Source organism: Cavia porcellus, unplaced genomic scaffold (assembly GCF_034190915.1).
Source record: "Cavia porcellus strain 051 isolate PalLab524CR breed Dunkin Hartley unplaced genomic scaffold, mCavPor4.1 scaffold_1, whole genome shotgun sequence".
NCBI lineage: Eukaryota > Metazoa > Chordata > Mammalia > Rodentia > Caviidae > Cavia > Cavia porcellus.
Genome location: NW_026947484.1, coordinates 212,664,203 through 212,676,524, shown reverse-complemented (window position 1 = coordinate 212,676,524; position 12,322 = coordinate 212,664,203). Strand labels below are relative to the sequence as shown.

The following is a 12,322-nucleotide window of genomic DNA, read 5'->3' as shown; positions in this document are numbered from 1 at the left end:
CTGCTGCACAGAATGGAACCTCCATGGTAGAATGAGGGATCTTTCCTGGGCCTCTTGTATGAGAATTCCACTTCATGCTTTAATCGTATTTCAGAGGCCACGCTTTAAAATGCCATCACATTGTGGATGAGGATTTCAGTTCGTGAATTTGAGGAAGGCAACATAAACATTCAGATCGCGACACACTATGAGGCTTGAGCTTGTGAAGCTTAGTACAGGGACAGCTTTTCCTGGGTATGCTTGTTCATTCCCAGCTTTCCCAGCAGGGTTGGGGACTCCACGTGTGCTCGCATGATGTAAGGAGCCGAGTATCTGGAGCCCCAGATGGGCTGCATGGTAATTGAATCTGCTACTCTCTTCTCCAAGGTGCCTGGAGCAGAGAAGGCAGCAGATAAGCATCTCCAGTCAGCCCCAAGCAGAATGGACCATTAGTGGGCCAACTTGGGGAAGCCCTCAAGTTGCTGTCAGCTTGGAATACAGTCCAGACCCCCTGCCTGAGGGCCACTGACCCCAGAGTGGGTCAGGCAGCTGGGGCTCAGCCCGGAGGCGGAGGAGGGTTGGAGGTTGGGGTGTGAGACACTTTCCAGGACTTTCCCTTCAGGGAAGGGGCAGGTGGAAGCATCTACCCTGACTGTAGTCGTTCCATCCTTCATGTCTTTTCTTTTTTGTCCCTCTTTCAGGACCTTGCACATACTAGTCTATGTTATTAGTTTTCTCTTTCAGAGCAGAGACCATGACCCTCACACAAAGTGTGCATGCCTAAGTGTATCGGTGCCTTTATTTCATTTGTCCTGGTCTGCCTGATCTGCCAAGTTCCTCCTCAACTTGCCAATTTGATGCCCCTACTAATCACTACTGCCTTTGGACAAACATAAGGATGTTCCCAGAAAGTTGGACTCCCAAACCCTGCCTCCATTTGAAACATTTTTGCCACCCTTTCAAATTTCCTCCTGAGTGAAGACTGATCTTTTGAATGTCATTGTCTATGGAAAAATTTTATCATTGGAGACACATTTTATTTCCAACAACTGCAGTCCATTCTGGTGGCTAAAGGGTGGGTAAACCAGAGGAGAGTGTGTGGGATTTGAAATGAGTGTGTGCCGTGAGGTGTTGTGACTAATGTTTTGTGTATATATGGTTCTGAAATTAATTCTGAAGGACCTCTCAAAATATTTAGGACAGGTGAATGCCTTACCACATAACGTTCTAGCTTTCTCCCTAAGGGACTATTATGAAGGCTGACCATCATTTACATGGTAACTAGTTCTAATCTGTCTCATTATTTTTACTCCCTGTTTATAGCTGCTACATCTGATAAAGTGATGGTTCCGCTAGCTTCTAGATAAAACACCTATTTGGTTTATGACGGTGACATCAAATTTTCAGGATATGACACATGTGGACACAATGCATGGCAGAAGGAAAGTATGTGATTAGGTGTTAGAAGTAGACCTGGGTGTCAGTCTTCCATGGACGTGTGACAACAGGCCCAGAAATCTTTGTTGTAAGACCTGTGGGTGATTCTGATGCAAGCTAAGATTGAGAACCACGGTTCTGCAAAAATGGAACCAATCGAATTGTTCAGGAATTGCACCTTGCCCTGGTGCTCCCTAAAGGTCACTTTTCTTTTCCTCTTACATATTTGAGAAAAAAAGTAAAATTGCATGCATCTCGAAATACATTTAACTCCAGATTCTACCAAACTAGAAAACCTCAAATCACCAACCAGCCAACAAGAACCACAATAACAAAAGCTTTAAAACTGACTGCTGTGGAGTAATGCCTCTCAGCACTGGCTACCCATGTAAACTCTAAAATTACCACTGCTAGGTCACATCCCAGACCTGACAAGTCGGCAGGCATCTCTAGCAGCAGGACTGGTACATCAGGTTTGCTTTGTTTTGTTTTTGAGGCAGGGCCTCACTGTTATCCAGCTGGCCTCAAATGCATTATCCTCCTGTCTCATCCTTCCAAATACTATACTGGGATTACAGGTGGACACTGTCACGCCTGGCCCAGGTCTCAGTTTTTTAAGACCTGTTTGGTGATCCCAGGAAGCAGTCAAGACTGAGAACTGTGGGCTTTGCTTCCACTCTGATCTGTGCGATGGACTCCTGTGTGTGGGAGATCTTGGGATCTCTGGGACCTGAAGCCAGTGTTTCTCCCGCCAGGCAGCCCGTGTACAGTAGCTCATTGAAGAGATGCTAGATTCTCCCATTTGCATTTGGCCTTAGTCTCCTCTGCTCACAGCTTCCTGGGATTTGGCACATGCTTAGACTCTCCTCACCACTCCATCAATCACTGGAAGCTGACTAAATTGGCTTCAGTCCTTTCCCTGACCTGCTGAATCCATTGCACTTCTCAGCCATTTAACCTTCTCTAAGGTACTAGGCTTATCATTTTGAAACCCTGATAGTCACAGACTCCCATGGGAGTCCCAATCAGTGTAAAGGCCAGGAGTCTATAATTATCAACCAAGCCTCCTTGGTGCAGCCGGTGACATCTGGGATCCCTCCAGGCTATGTTCTTCTGAGTGCAGAAACAAAGACCATCTTGACCAAGAGTGGATCACTGTTGATAGTGATTTAAGCAGGGGTCCATTAACCATGGTTGACATTATAGCCCAGAAGTCACACGAGCAAGGAAGTTTGTCCTGCTTGGGTTGTAGCATAAACAGTTAACCTTTCATAGCCCACGGTCTATATCCTTTGATCCAACCATTCATAAATCAGAAATACTTGGAAAAAATTGTGTCTATACTATATGAGCACAGCTTTTTTTCTCTTATAATTCCCTAAGCAATATAGTATCATGACTGTTTATGTAGCTTGCACACTGTACTCAGCATTATAAATAAGCTAGAGATGATTTAAAGTATGTAGGAGGATGTGTGTGGTTCCTGTGCAAATACTAAGCTGTTTTACATAAAGGATTTGAGTATCTGTAGATTTTGGTATCTAAGGCAGTGGTGGAAATCCTAGTACCAATCCTTTGCCCACCTACTGTTTTTGCACAATTAGTTTTATTTTTTTACCCACTGCCTGGTCTTGAAGTGGTTGCTTCCTTTAGTTAGGATCCAGTGTTTCAAGACTGGGGTTTCTGACTTGGGGAGAGTAAGTATAACCATATGCGTATTAAAAGGTCAAAAATTTTTTTTCAAAAAATTAGGTGATGAGATCTGGGCAAGATAATGCAGCAGGGTTGCCTCTCTGGAGCCCTGGGGAGTCACAGTTAGTGACACCCACTACACAGCAGCCCTGGACCGTCTGCCAACTCCTACAGCACGGGTGCCCTTACTCCCTCTCCCTACCCTTTGACGTGGAATGTTTGTTGAGTCTTTATTCCACTCCCAACATACGAGGGCTCATGAATGGTTGCTCATTTAAAACCTACAGCTGCCCTACTCCAGGAGTCTTTGTCCTGGTTTTCTTGTTAAATCTTAGCCCACCTCTTCTTCCCATGGTATAGATGAGCATCCGGTTTGTGGCACAGTACTGTATCTAACACAGCCCTGGGGCTGTTCCACTTGTACAGTAACTAGATTCCTTGCTGCTAATGAAAAGACTTTTGATTCTGGACCCTGAAGAATTATGTTTTGATACATCTTTTGGCAAATTACTAAATCTCCCCAAATGTTTGCACAGTCATCTATTAAAAGAGGATATAATCATTATCTTTTAGAATTGAATCAAATGAGACAACACACATTTTTTAAAAAGCCCTTCCTGAACCTCTAGACTGTTAGAAGGATGTTATTTATCTTTTTTAGGCACTGCTGAAATCCTGCCTCCCTGAGTAGCCTTCCCTGTGCTTGTGTGAGGTGCCAGACTGTTTATCAACCCCCCTATTGTGTTTACTGATTGTCCTATTTTTCCCTCTGTGGTTAGTGGAGATATTTAAATTTGTCAGCTCCCAACCTAGACTGTGTCACCTGGGAGAATAAGAATTGTGGCCCTCATTCGTAGTCCAGTGACCACAGGGTCCAGTGTGAGCTTGGTAAACACTTCTGGGTTTACACTGCACGAGGACACAGTAAACAGGAGCACATTTACAGTGTGGGCTTCAAGTGCCAAGTAGCCTACAGCAGCACCCTGGGGAGCAGGCCAGCCACCGGAAAGGTGGGGGGGTTGGGGGGGGGACTATTTGGAGGAAGAATTCTCAGTCTTTTCTGATTATGAATTTTAGGATAAAATACTTTTCAAAGAAGGTTTTGTTGTTCTCTTAAAAACTTATAAATTTTAGGGTTGCCATTAAAAAAAGAAAATCTTACTGATTTCAGTTGATAGAACTCATCAATAAAGAGGGGAAAAATAAAAGCACGTATTTTAGGAAATGAAATACTGCATGATCCAGCAAGATTCAGCAGTGTGATAGAAAGAACTGGCCAGGACCAGCTGGCCTGATATCCCCCCTTCAGCTCCTGCTGCCCTGAGACAGTTTATCTGGGGATGAAGAGCAGGAATTACAATGAAGGTCTGAGTGTGACTAACACTTAGATTAGCTAGATGACCAGTCATTATTATCTGCCATGATGGTTTTCATTGTTAGAGAGCTTTCAGGTGCTTTCACACTCATCCCATTTGTTTCTGACAAGAAAAACAGAATTTGTCCCATTTCCCTGATGTCCCTGATGTAGATATCACAGCCTAGAGAATGTATTCTGTTGTCTGAAATCAGATAGTCAGATAGTATTGTGGCCGATTTCTGCAAACACCACCCTGCCTAACCCAGTCTTCACCTGTGACAAACAGTGGGAGGAAGCAGAGTATGTACAGGGTGCCTGCATGGGTTGGATTTGGGGAGGGCTTACCTTCATCTTCGTATTAATTATTCTTGTTCTTCAGTGTTACTAATTAAATGATGGCAGTGTTATACGTTTTTGTCTGTTCTTTCAAGAGTCAGCATTCAACAGACCTCTCTGGGCTGTGTCAAGGTTAACTAGATAACCTATTTAAAGGCTGCCTGTCCTAGAGTGCACACATGAAAAACAGGGCAGCTAAACCAAGAGGCTGCCAACGGTTGTCAATCTTTCTTTTCCTAAATGTTAAGCTATTGCTGTTTCTTTAGTTCTTGCTAAGGTAAACAGAGGAGAGTATTAGCAGGGTTCTATTCCTATCACAATTAGCTAATTGTCCTAGGCAAATGACAACCGGGTCAGGTCTGTTTCCAAGTGTCTGAAAGGACGGCAGTGCCTACCTTTGTCTTTCTTGAATAGCTGCAAGGATGAAGTTGGGCAGGGAATCCTGCATCTCCAGACAGCCATGCATCTGTTTGATGACTCCAGGGGCTTATGGAGGCAGGAGTCTTGGGAGCTTGGCAAAAGATGTGGTGTGCCTGAGCCTGTTTCCGTATCTGTAAACTGTGCAAAGGATGCCTACCATGTGTTTGGGTAAGATGATTATGAGACAATAAACATAAGGTTCTTGGTGCAGGGGCAGACACACAGTTACGTGTCAGTAAACATCTGTATGTCTGAAGGAACATGACAAACAGCACTGGCTTTGGGTTACCTTTCCCTTTTCTGGCTCCTCCAGTGTCACATGAGCTCATCTTCCCCAGGAAAGTAATCTGCAGGCAAAGGGAATTTGTATGTGCAAATGTTGCTGTTCGTGTCACAGCCTCTGATGGGTTCTTTTCACCTCATGGTGTCTCCATATGTCCCTCACGGTTGGACTCTGTGTTCACAATGCTTTTCTCAGAGAGTGCAAGGGTTGGTGCTGAAGAATAGAATGTGACATCCTTTACCTGCCACTCATGACCCAGTATCTTGAGATGTGTCCAGGATTGTGCTGTCACCTTCTCAACTTCTGTTCTTGTACCAAAAGCCTACAAACCTCCACCCCTCTCAGAAGTCAGAATTAAAATAAAAGTAGGAGGGACTAATACGGAGACTGTCTTTAAAGTCTTGTTAGAAAAGCAAAATCACCCTGAGGGTAGGGTGAATGGGGTGCAGGGGTGGGAGTCCCAAGACTGGGAAGTCAGGGCGGTGGTTGGGGGAGGAGGAGGAATTTCACAATTTTTGGAAGGTTCTTTCTGACTGTCTGCAGCTGTTGAACGAATTCTTCTTACAGTCGAAGTGTATGATGTTTAATTCATCCAGAGAGCTGGACGTTCTGTTTCTGTAAATGAAGTATGTTGTAAAATCAAAACAGTGCTGCTTCCCCAAATCTCTTGAGGGGTTTGAGAGGCATGTCAACATTCCACGAATCCCAAGATACTGATTTTTCTAGCCAGATATCAAGCCACAAAACTAAAAAACAAAAAAAATTAGAGCCCCCGGTTTTGGACATCATCTCCCAGGGCAGAATAGAGCAAGCTTCATGGAAATGGTTTCTTGGGCCTTGAGAACCACAAATTGTGTTCGACATTTAAAAACAAAAGAAAACAATAAACTTTTTTGTGATTAAACAATCTATGTAGGTTATTTGTAGAAATATAAGGAAATACAGATAATCACAGGGCATGGGGTCACCTTTCTTATTACTTGGCAACTGCTAACAGCTTTGAGTACAGACAAGATAGACACCAATGGCCAAGTGACAGGGTTCTGGCCCACCCGTCCAGGGCAGAGCCCCATTCATGTCCCCATTTGGCTGCTGTATTCATAGATGTATGCCTCTCTTCCCCCCCCCCCTTTCTGGGCCCATTTCCTTTTCTATAAATTAAGGATAATAGTAACACCCGTTTGCAAGGATAGTTGTGCAAATTAAAGACACTAACATAGCACTGCTTAAAATAGTACCTGGAATAAAGTAAACCCTATGTTTGGGATGGTTATAATCATAGTTTATTATATTTCTTGGCTTTTGCCTATATAATATACAGTAAGTCTTTAAGTTGTGAAAGTTCATAGGCAAACTGGATAAGATTAGCAGTGTACTGCATAAGACTTTGTCAGTTACTGATGAATGCTACTTAGGAACATTCTCCTAAAACAGAGCTGACTTGTAAACCAGGGACTTAGTGTAAAAGAAAAAAAATATAATACATGAGCTTTTATAAACTGTCCTATACTGATTTTTTAAATTTATGGTCATCTTTTCATGGACAAACCATTTATTAATATTAGCTAACACTGATTGCTTATGGTTAGGCCTGGTGCTAAAGATTTTACATAAGAAATCACATTTAGTCAATAATTCAGTGCGGCAGGTACTCATCACAATTTTACAAATGAGAAACAAGCTAACCAAATTAGAGCTAGCAAGTGGAGAAGCTAAACTTTCAACTGAAATATCCTGGCTTTTTTTTTTTTTTTTTTTTTTTTTTTTTTGTCTTTTTCCTTTTTATCGGTACCGGGGATCGAACTCACGACTGCCTGCTTGCAAGGGAGGAGCTTATGCCGCTGAGCTAAATCCCCAGCCCCAATATCCTGGCTTTTAAACTTGCCTGTATTAGAATTTGGAATAGGCTTTATAAGAAGAACGAGGATTTCTGGAGGACTTCTGGGAAGAGGCAGGTTTTGGTGTTTTGCATCTTTCTTTCCTAAAGCAAAGATGAGTATGAGTCAGGCTATCACCTGAGATGGCAGAATTTGGAAAGAAAATATGTTTGTACCACTCCTTTTCAACCCTTGGCAGACCTCAGACTAAAGCACGTTCTTCTTGAGATATAATGGCATTTTCAGTTTTTACAATGGGAACCACTCTACTATGAAATGGGATTCAAGGTGCAAGACTGAATTTAATGTTTTCTGAGTACATTTTATCCAGAAAAAGCATCTTGAAGCAGTTTTTCATCTTATTCTCCAGATTCTTTCCAGAGCCACCTGGGCCATTGACTATACCTCCCTCACCATTCTTTTCCATCTCTGGATTCCCATCCTCAGATAACCCAGGACTAGGTCTTAGCAAGTCTTTGTTGAGCTGTAAACATGCATAGCCCTGTTCTGGGCATTGTGGGAATGCTAGAACTAAAGGGTTGTTGAGAAGACCCCAGAGCACATGAAAGCCAAGCCAGCAGTGTCAAGTAGATTGTACACACGTTTGACACCTGCCAGTTTCCTAGGTGAATGCCTCTCCCTTCCCCTCCCCTCCCCTCCCACCTTGAGCCTGGATTGGTTCAGTGGACGAGCTTGGCTGCCTGTGGTTTGGGAGAGCCACAGCCATGTCTTGATCAAGGGTATATATACTGTGATAGCTTGACAGCAGCGGTGGAGGACTAACTCCTTGTCTCTTGATTTAGGAGCAGCTCGGAGAGGAGGAAGGAAAAGTCCCGGGATGCGGCAAGATGCCGGCGCAGCAAGGAGACGGAGGTCTTCTATGAGCTGGCTCATGAACTGCCCCTGCCACACAGTGTGAGCTCCCACCTGGACAAGGCCTCCATCATGCGGCTGGCCATCAGCTTCCTGCGGACCCACAAGCTCCTGTCCTCAGGTGAGGCTGGCAGGTCCCCAGGCTGATGTGAGTGACAGCCTTATTAGCACTGCCACATATAGAGGCCCCCAGGGTGCCAAAGACACGGCCTTGCCCTCCAGAGACCCCACTTTGTAAACGCCTACTCACAATAAGGCCACTGTCCATGCTTTCTGACCTGCCAGCGCTGTCGCATCTGACCATGAGACCCCATTCCTGCAGAGTTGAGCCTGCATGAAGTGCTCTAGTCTCTGCTTTCTGGTCGGTAGAGATGATGCGCCCTTTCTATCTTTTACCTCTTTCTAGCCAGTTAGGCCCAGAGATCATTTGTTCTGCCTGAGCCTGTTTCTTCTGTAAAGTGGAATTAGGTATGTCTCCTCCACAGGGTGCCTGTAGGGATTAAGGGACACAATGGTCACGCTGGGCAACCCCTGGCAATGGGCAGCCTGGATGTCACCCTACCTAGCATCTCTGCAGCTTGCTGGTCACAAAGTGTTCTTTTCATCGCAGAAAGTTACTTTCTTCAAAAACCATTTCCTGTTAGTCCTGACTGGAGGAGGTGGCCTGAGAGAGCGCCCAGTTTCAGATCCCATGTGACAATGTTGTCTAATTGATTGGTTTTATAAGGAATGTTGCAGCGTGTGGCAGTCTGTGCCTGCCAGCGTGAGCATGGGGGCAGCAGTCGGAGTGAAGGGCCTTTTGTGGTTGGTTTTCATTTTTCCGGAGTGAGCGAGGTCCCTTGAAGACCGAGTGGGTTCTGCCATCCTGTTATGACGTGGTTATTCTGGGAAAGAAGCCTTGCTCGGAGGGAATCCAGTGAGGCAGGGAAGCCAGGCTGGCCTGTGCTATTCTGAGCCTGAGCACAGGAAGGATATGGAGAAAAGACCTTCAGAGCAGAGAATGACCACTTGGGGGCCCAGGACCAGGGGCTGAGCCTCTGTTATAGGCTGCAAGATTGAGCAGGGGAGACCCAAGGGCAGAGATGTGCTCTGCAGACTGAGCAGGGCAGTCACGGGTACAGAAAGAGGTGCACAGGCCAAGCTGGGATTGTGGATGGACAGCAAAGGACACCCATCTGCCTTTTTTTCCTTTTTTTTTCTGGTTGCTGGTGGGGATCGAACTGGTGCTAGACAACATTCCACTAGCAACCTATAACCCTACCTCTTTAAAAAAATTTTATTTTGAGGCAGGGTCTTGCTAAATTGCCTAGGCTGGACTCGAACATGTGCTCCTTCTGCCTCAGCCTCCTGAGTAGCCAGGACTACAGGTGTGTGGCACTGAGACTCACTTTTAAAGTGATTGGCTTCCTAAAAAGCTGAGGGCACTCTATTGCTATTTGGTAGCATTAGAGTCATCTTTACATACAAACAGAGTAGGTAGTGAGAGAATCAGTGGCCAAGTGGTTAGCCCTACCACACCCATACTTCCTTGCTTAAGGTATTTGAAATTCTTTCCCCAGATTCTAATTCCTTTGGTTTAACCACTGCTCCCTTCACCACCACCTCTATGCATCTACCAGCAGAGAGCCCAGAAAAGCTAAAAGCTAATATATTAATCATATGACACCTCTCTGACTTCATTTGCATGTAATCTTTCTTCTTGTTTTACAGATAAGTGAGCCACAGAAATGTTAAGATTGCCTAAAGTCACATATTTAGCACATGGTAAATATACACCTAGAATCTTGGTCCGTGAGAAAGAAAGATAAGGTATGGCACAAGGATTCTACAAACCTGGTCAGGCAGAGATTTTGGCAAGAGGGAGGGAACCACAGTCAGAGGGGGGCTGACCCAGGCTGGCCTGGGCATAGGTGGGCAGAAGCTCCTCACCCATGCACAGCTGCTCCTGCCCTTCCTCCTGGTGCAAGGCCTGGTGGTCCTGAGGTAAGCCTGTTGTCCTCAGTGGCTCTGAGGTTAGCTTGACGGGGGCAACATCAGAATCTGAGCTACCTCAGCACATCTGCCTGCTTGTGTGCCAGTGCAACCCCCTTGGGTATCACAGAGACAGGACCAGTGTCCTTAGTGGTAGCCACATCTCAGTTCTGGAGCTGTGGTGCATTATGCAAACCAACTACTGACCCTCTGGCCTGGCCTCTGCCTGTCAGCTGTGGGCCTTGGTGTCCCACGGAGAGAAATAACAGAAAAGCATAAAAAGTTTCTACTGCGGGCCATCTGGTCCTGATGTCCTTGAAAGAGAAGTTCTCATAAAATGAGCACAGCCAGGGAAGAAGGAGATGGTTTCTTAACTCCCATTTTTTTTCCCCCAGACCAGTTGTGAAAACTGTTTCAGGAAGTTGTAAGACAGGCTCTTTTTCTTTTTAATCCTACTTTGCTTTAAAAAATAATGGCACATAATGGAAAGGAGTCCAGGAGATAGTCCTGTGTTTGAATCTCTATGTGGCAGCTTGTTCTCTGTCTCTGTCTCTCCCTCTCTCCCCCGTCAGTTTCTCCCTCTCTCTCTCCTTCTAAACCTTCTAAACATTTCTTTTTCTCTTTGAACCTTAACTTCTTCATCTGCACGGAGACTAGCAGGATATCCCCACAGCACTGCTAGAGAATTAAGCTGATGTAAAAGGCCGTATCCTCTCGCCTGTCCAATAAGTTATAGCTTAGAAATAAACATGATTATGAACAGGAACCCGGCCTGATAGTAAAAATAAAAGGCTTCTGGAGAAATGATGTAAAAGAAAAAACTCAGGGTATTTCTTAACTGTCCTCGTGCGTACATTTCATAAATTCTCATCCAAATGCAAGACTGCTGTGTTCCTCCAACTCAAAACAAACCGCAGGTTCATTATTGAAGCATTTCTGACCAAGGTGAGCGAGGACCAGCGCCGTCTCCCTTTATACTAGGAAATGACTAGCTGCATAGCTCACAGTTCAAAAGGCTAAAAAATACCACCTTTGGCTTCAGAAAAGTTTCTTCTTTACTTAGTAACATGCTTTCCTTTGATTTTCACAGTAGGCTGTTGTGTGTGGGAATGTTGGAGAGGAAACCTCAACGTTGAGAAACTCAGGCTGTGGGTCGGGGCCTCTGATTGAGATTCATATCACAGGAAGCAAACTGAAACAATAGCTTTATGATACTCGCTTCCACGCTGGGCCGAGGACAGAACAGGCTCTGACGGGAAAGTCAATGGAAATACCTCTTGATTGTCTTAAATCCTCTTTCAAGATGAGCCCTACACACTGTGGCCAGAGGAAGGGTCACTTCTGCACTGTGATACTTTAAATAGCAGTAAATACACAAAATATGCTTTTCGCTCTAAGATTGCTTCGGGGCTTCCCCAGCCTCACGCCAGATGAAGTCAGATTCGTTTCACAAGGAGCTGGAGGTCCACATGAAGCAGGTGTTTCAAGGGAAATGTCAGGTTTATTTTTGATTCATGGCATTTGCCTAGTGAAGATGTAGTCTTCACAGGAGATTATGATCTCCTGGTCTCTGGACTGCTAGGGGAAAGACGTTAAAATGTAAGATGAATGATTTTATCATAACTCTTCCAGGTAAGAAAAGCAGGTTGGAAAGATCAAACTTGCAAAGGCAGCTGTGGTTTCTGGTGCCCTCTTAAGCCCTGCATTCAGACCGCTTTGCCCTGACCTTCACCCTTATCTGTCACTGTCCCACCCCCTTGCCTCACCTATAGTCCAAATCTGGGCCTTTTTCTGTACTGTTTGGAACAAAGGCAGTGAGCTGACTCACAGGAGGGTGTTGATGGCTGAGGGTTGCTCATTTACCATCTCTTCTAGAAATACAAACCTTGTCGAGACAAAAAAGTCTGGCCAGTCAACTGGTATGGGCTGAAGCCAGCCAGCCCTGTGCTGCATCTTACAAAGGATAATACAGAGGTAGGGTAGCAAAAGCAGATCCAGAGAGAACAACGGTGTGAATCTCCAGCGGTGGACTTGCAGAGATCCCCGGAACCCTGAAAGGTAGCAAGACACCAGTCTTCTGCCGCAGGTGTGGCTGGA

The 12,322-nt window shown here is 45.0% G+C and overlaps 1 protein-coding gene across 1 annotated transcript in view; it reads left to right on the top strand.

The window, feature by feature from the left end:
• Positions 1–12,322, top strand: part of Epas1 (endothelial PAS domain protein 1) — an 85,760-nt gene that overhangs the window by 35,012 nt on the left and 38,426 nt on the right. Inside the window, exon 2 of the mRNA XM_063229097.1 lies at positions 8,185–8,375. Coding sequence (XP_063085167.1) covers positions 8,185–8,375 — 191 coding nt within the window. The remainder of the gene's footprint in view (positions 1–8,184; positions 8,376–12,322) is intronic.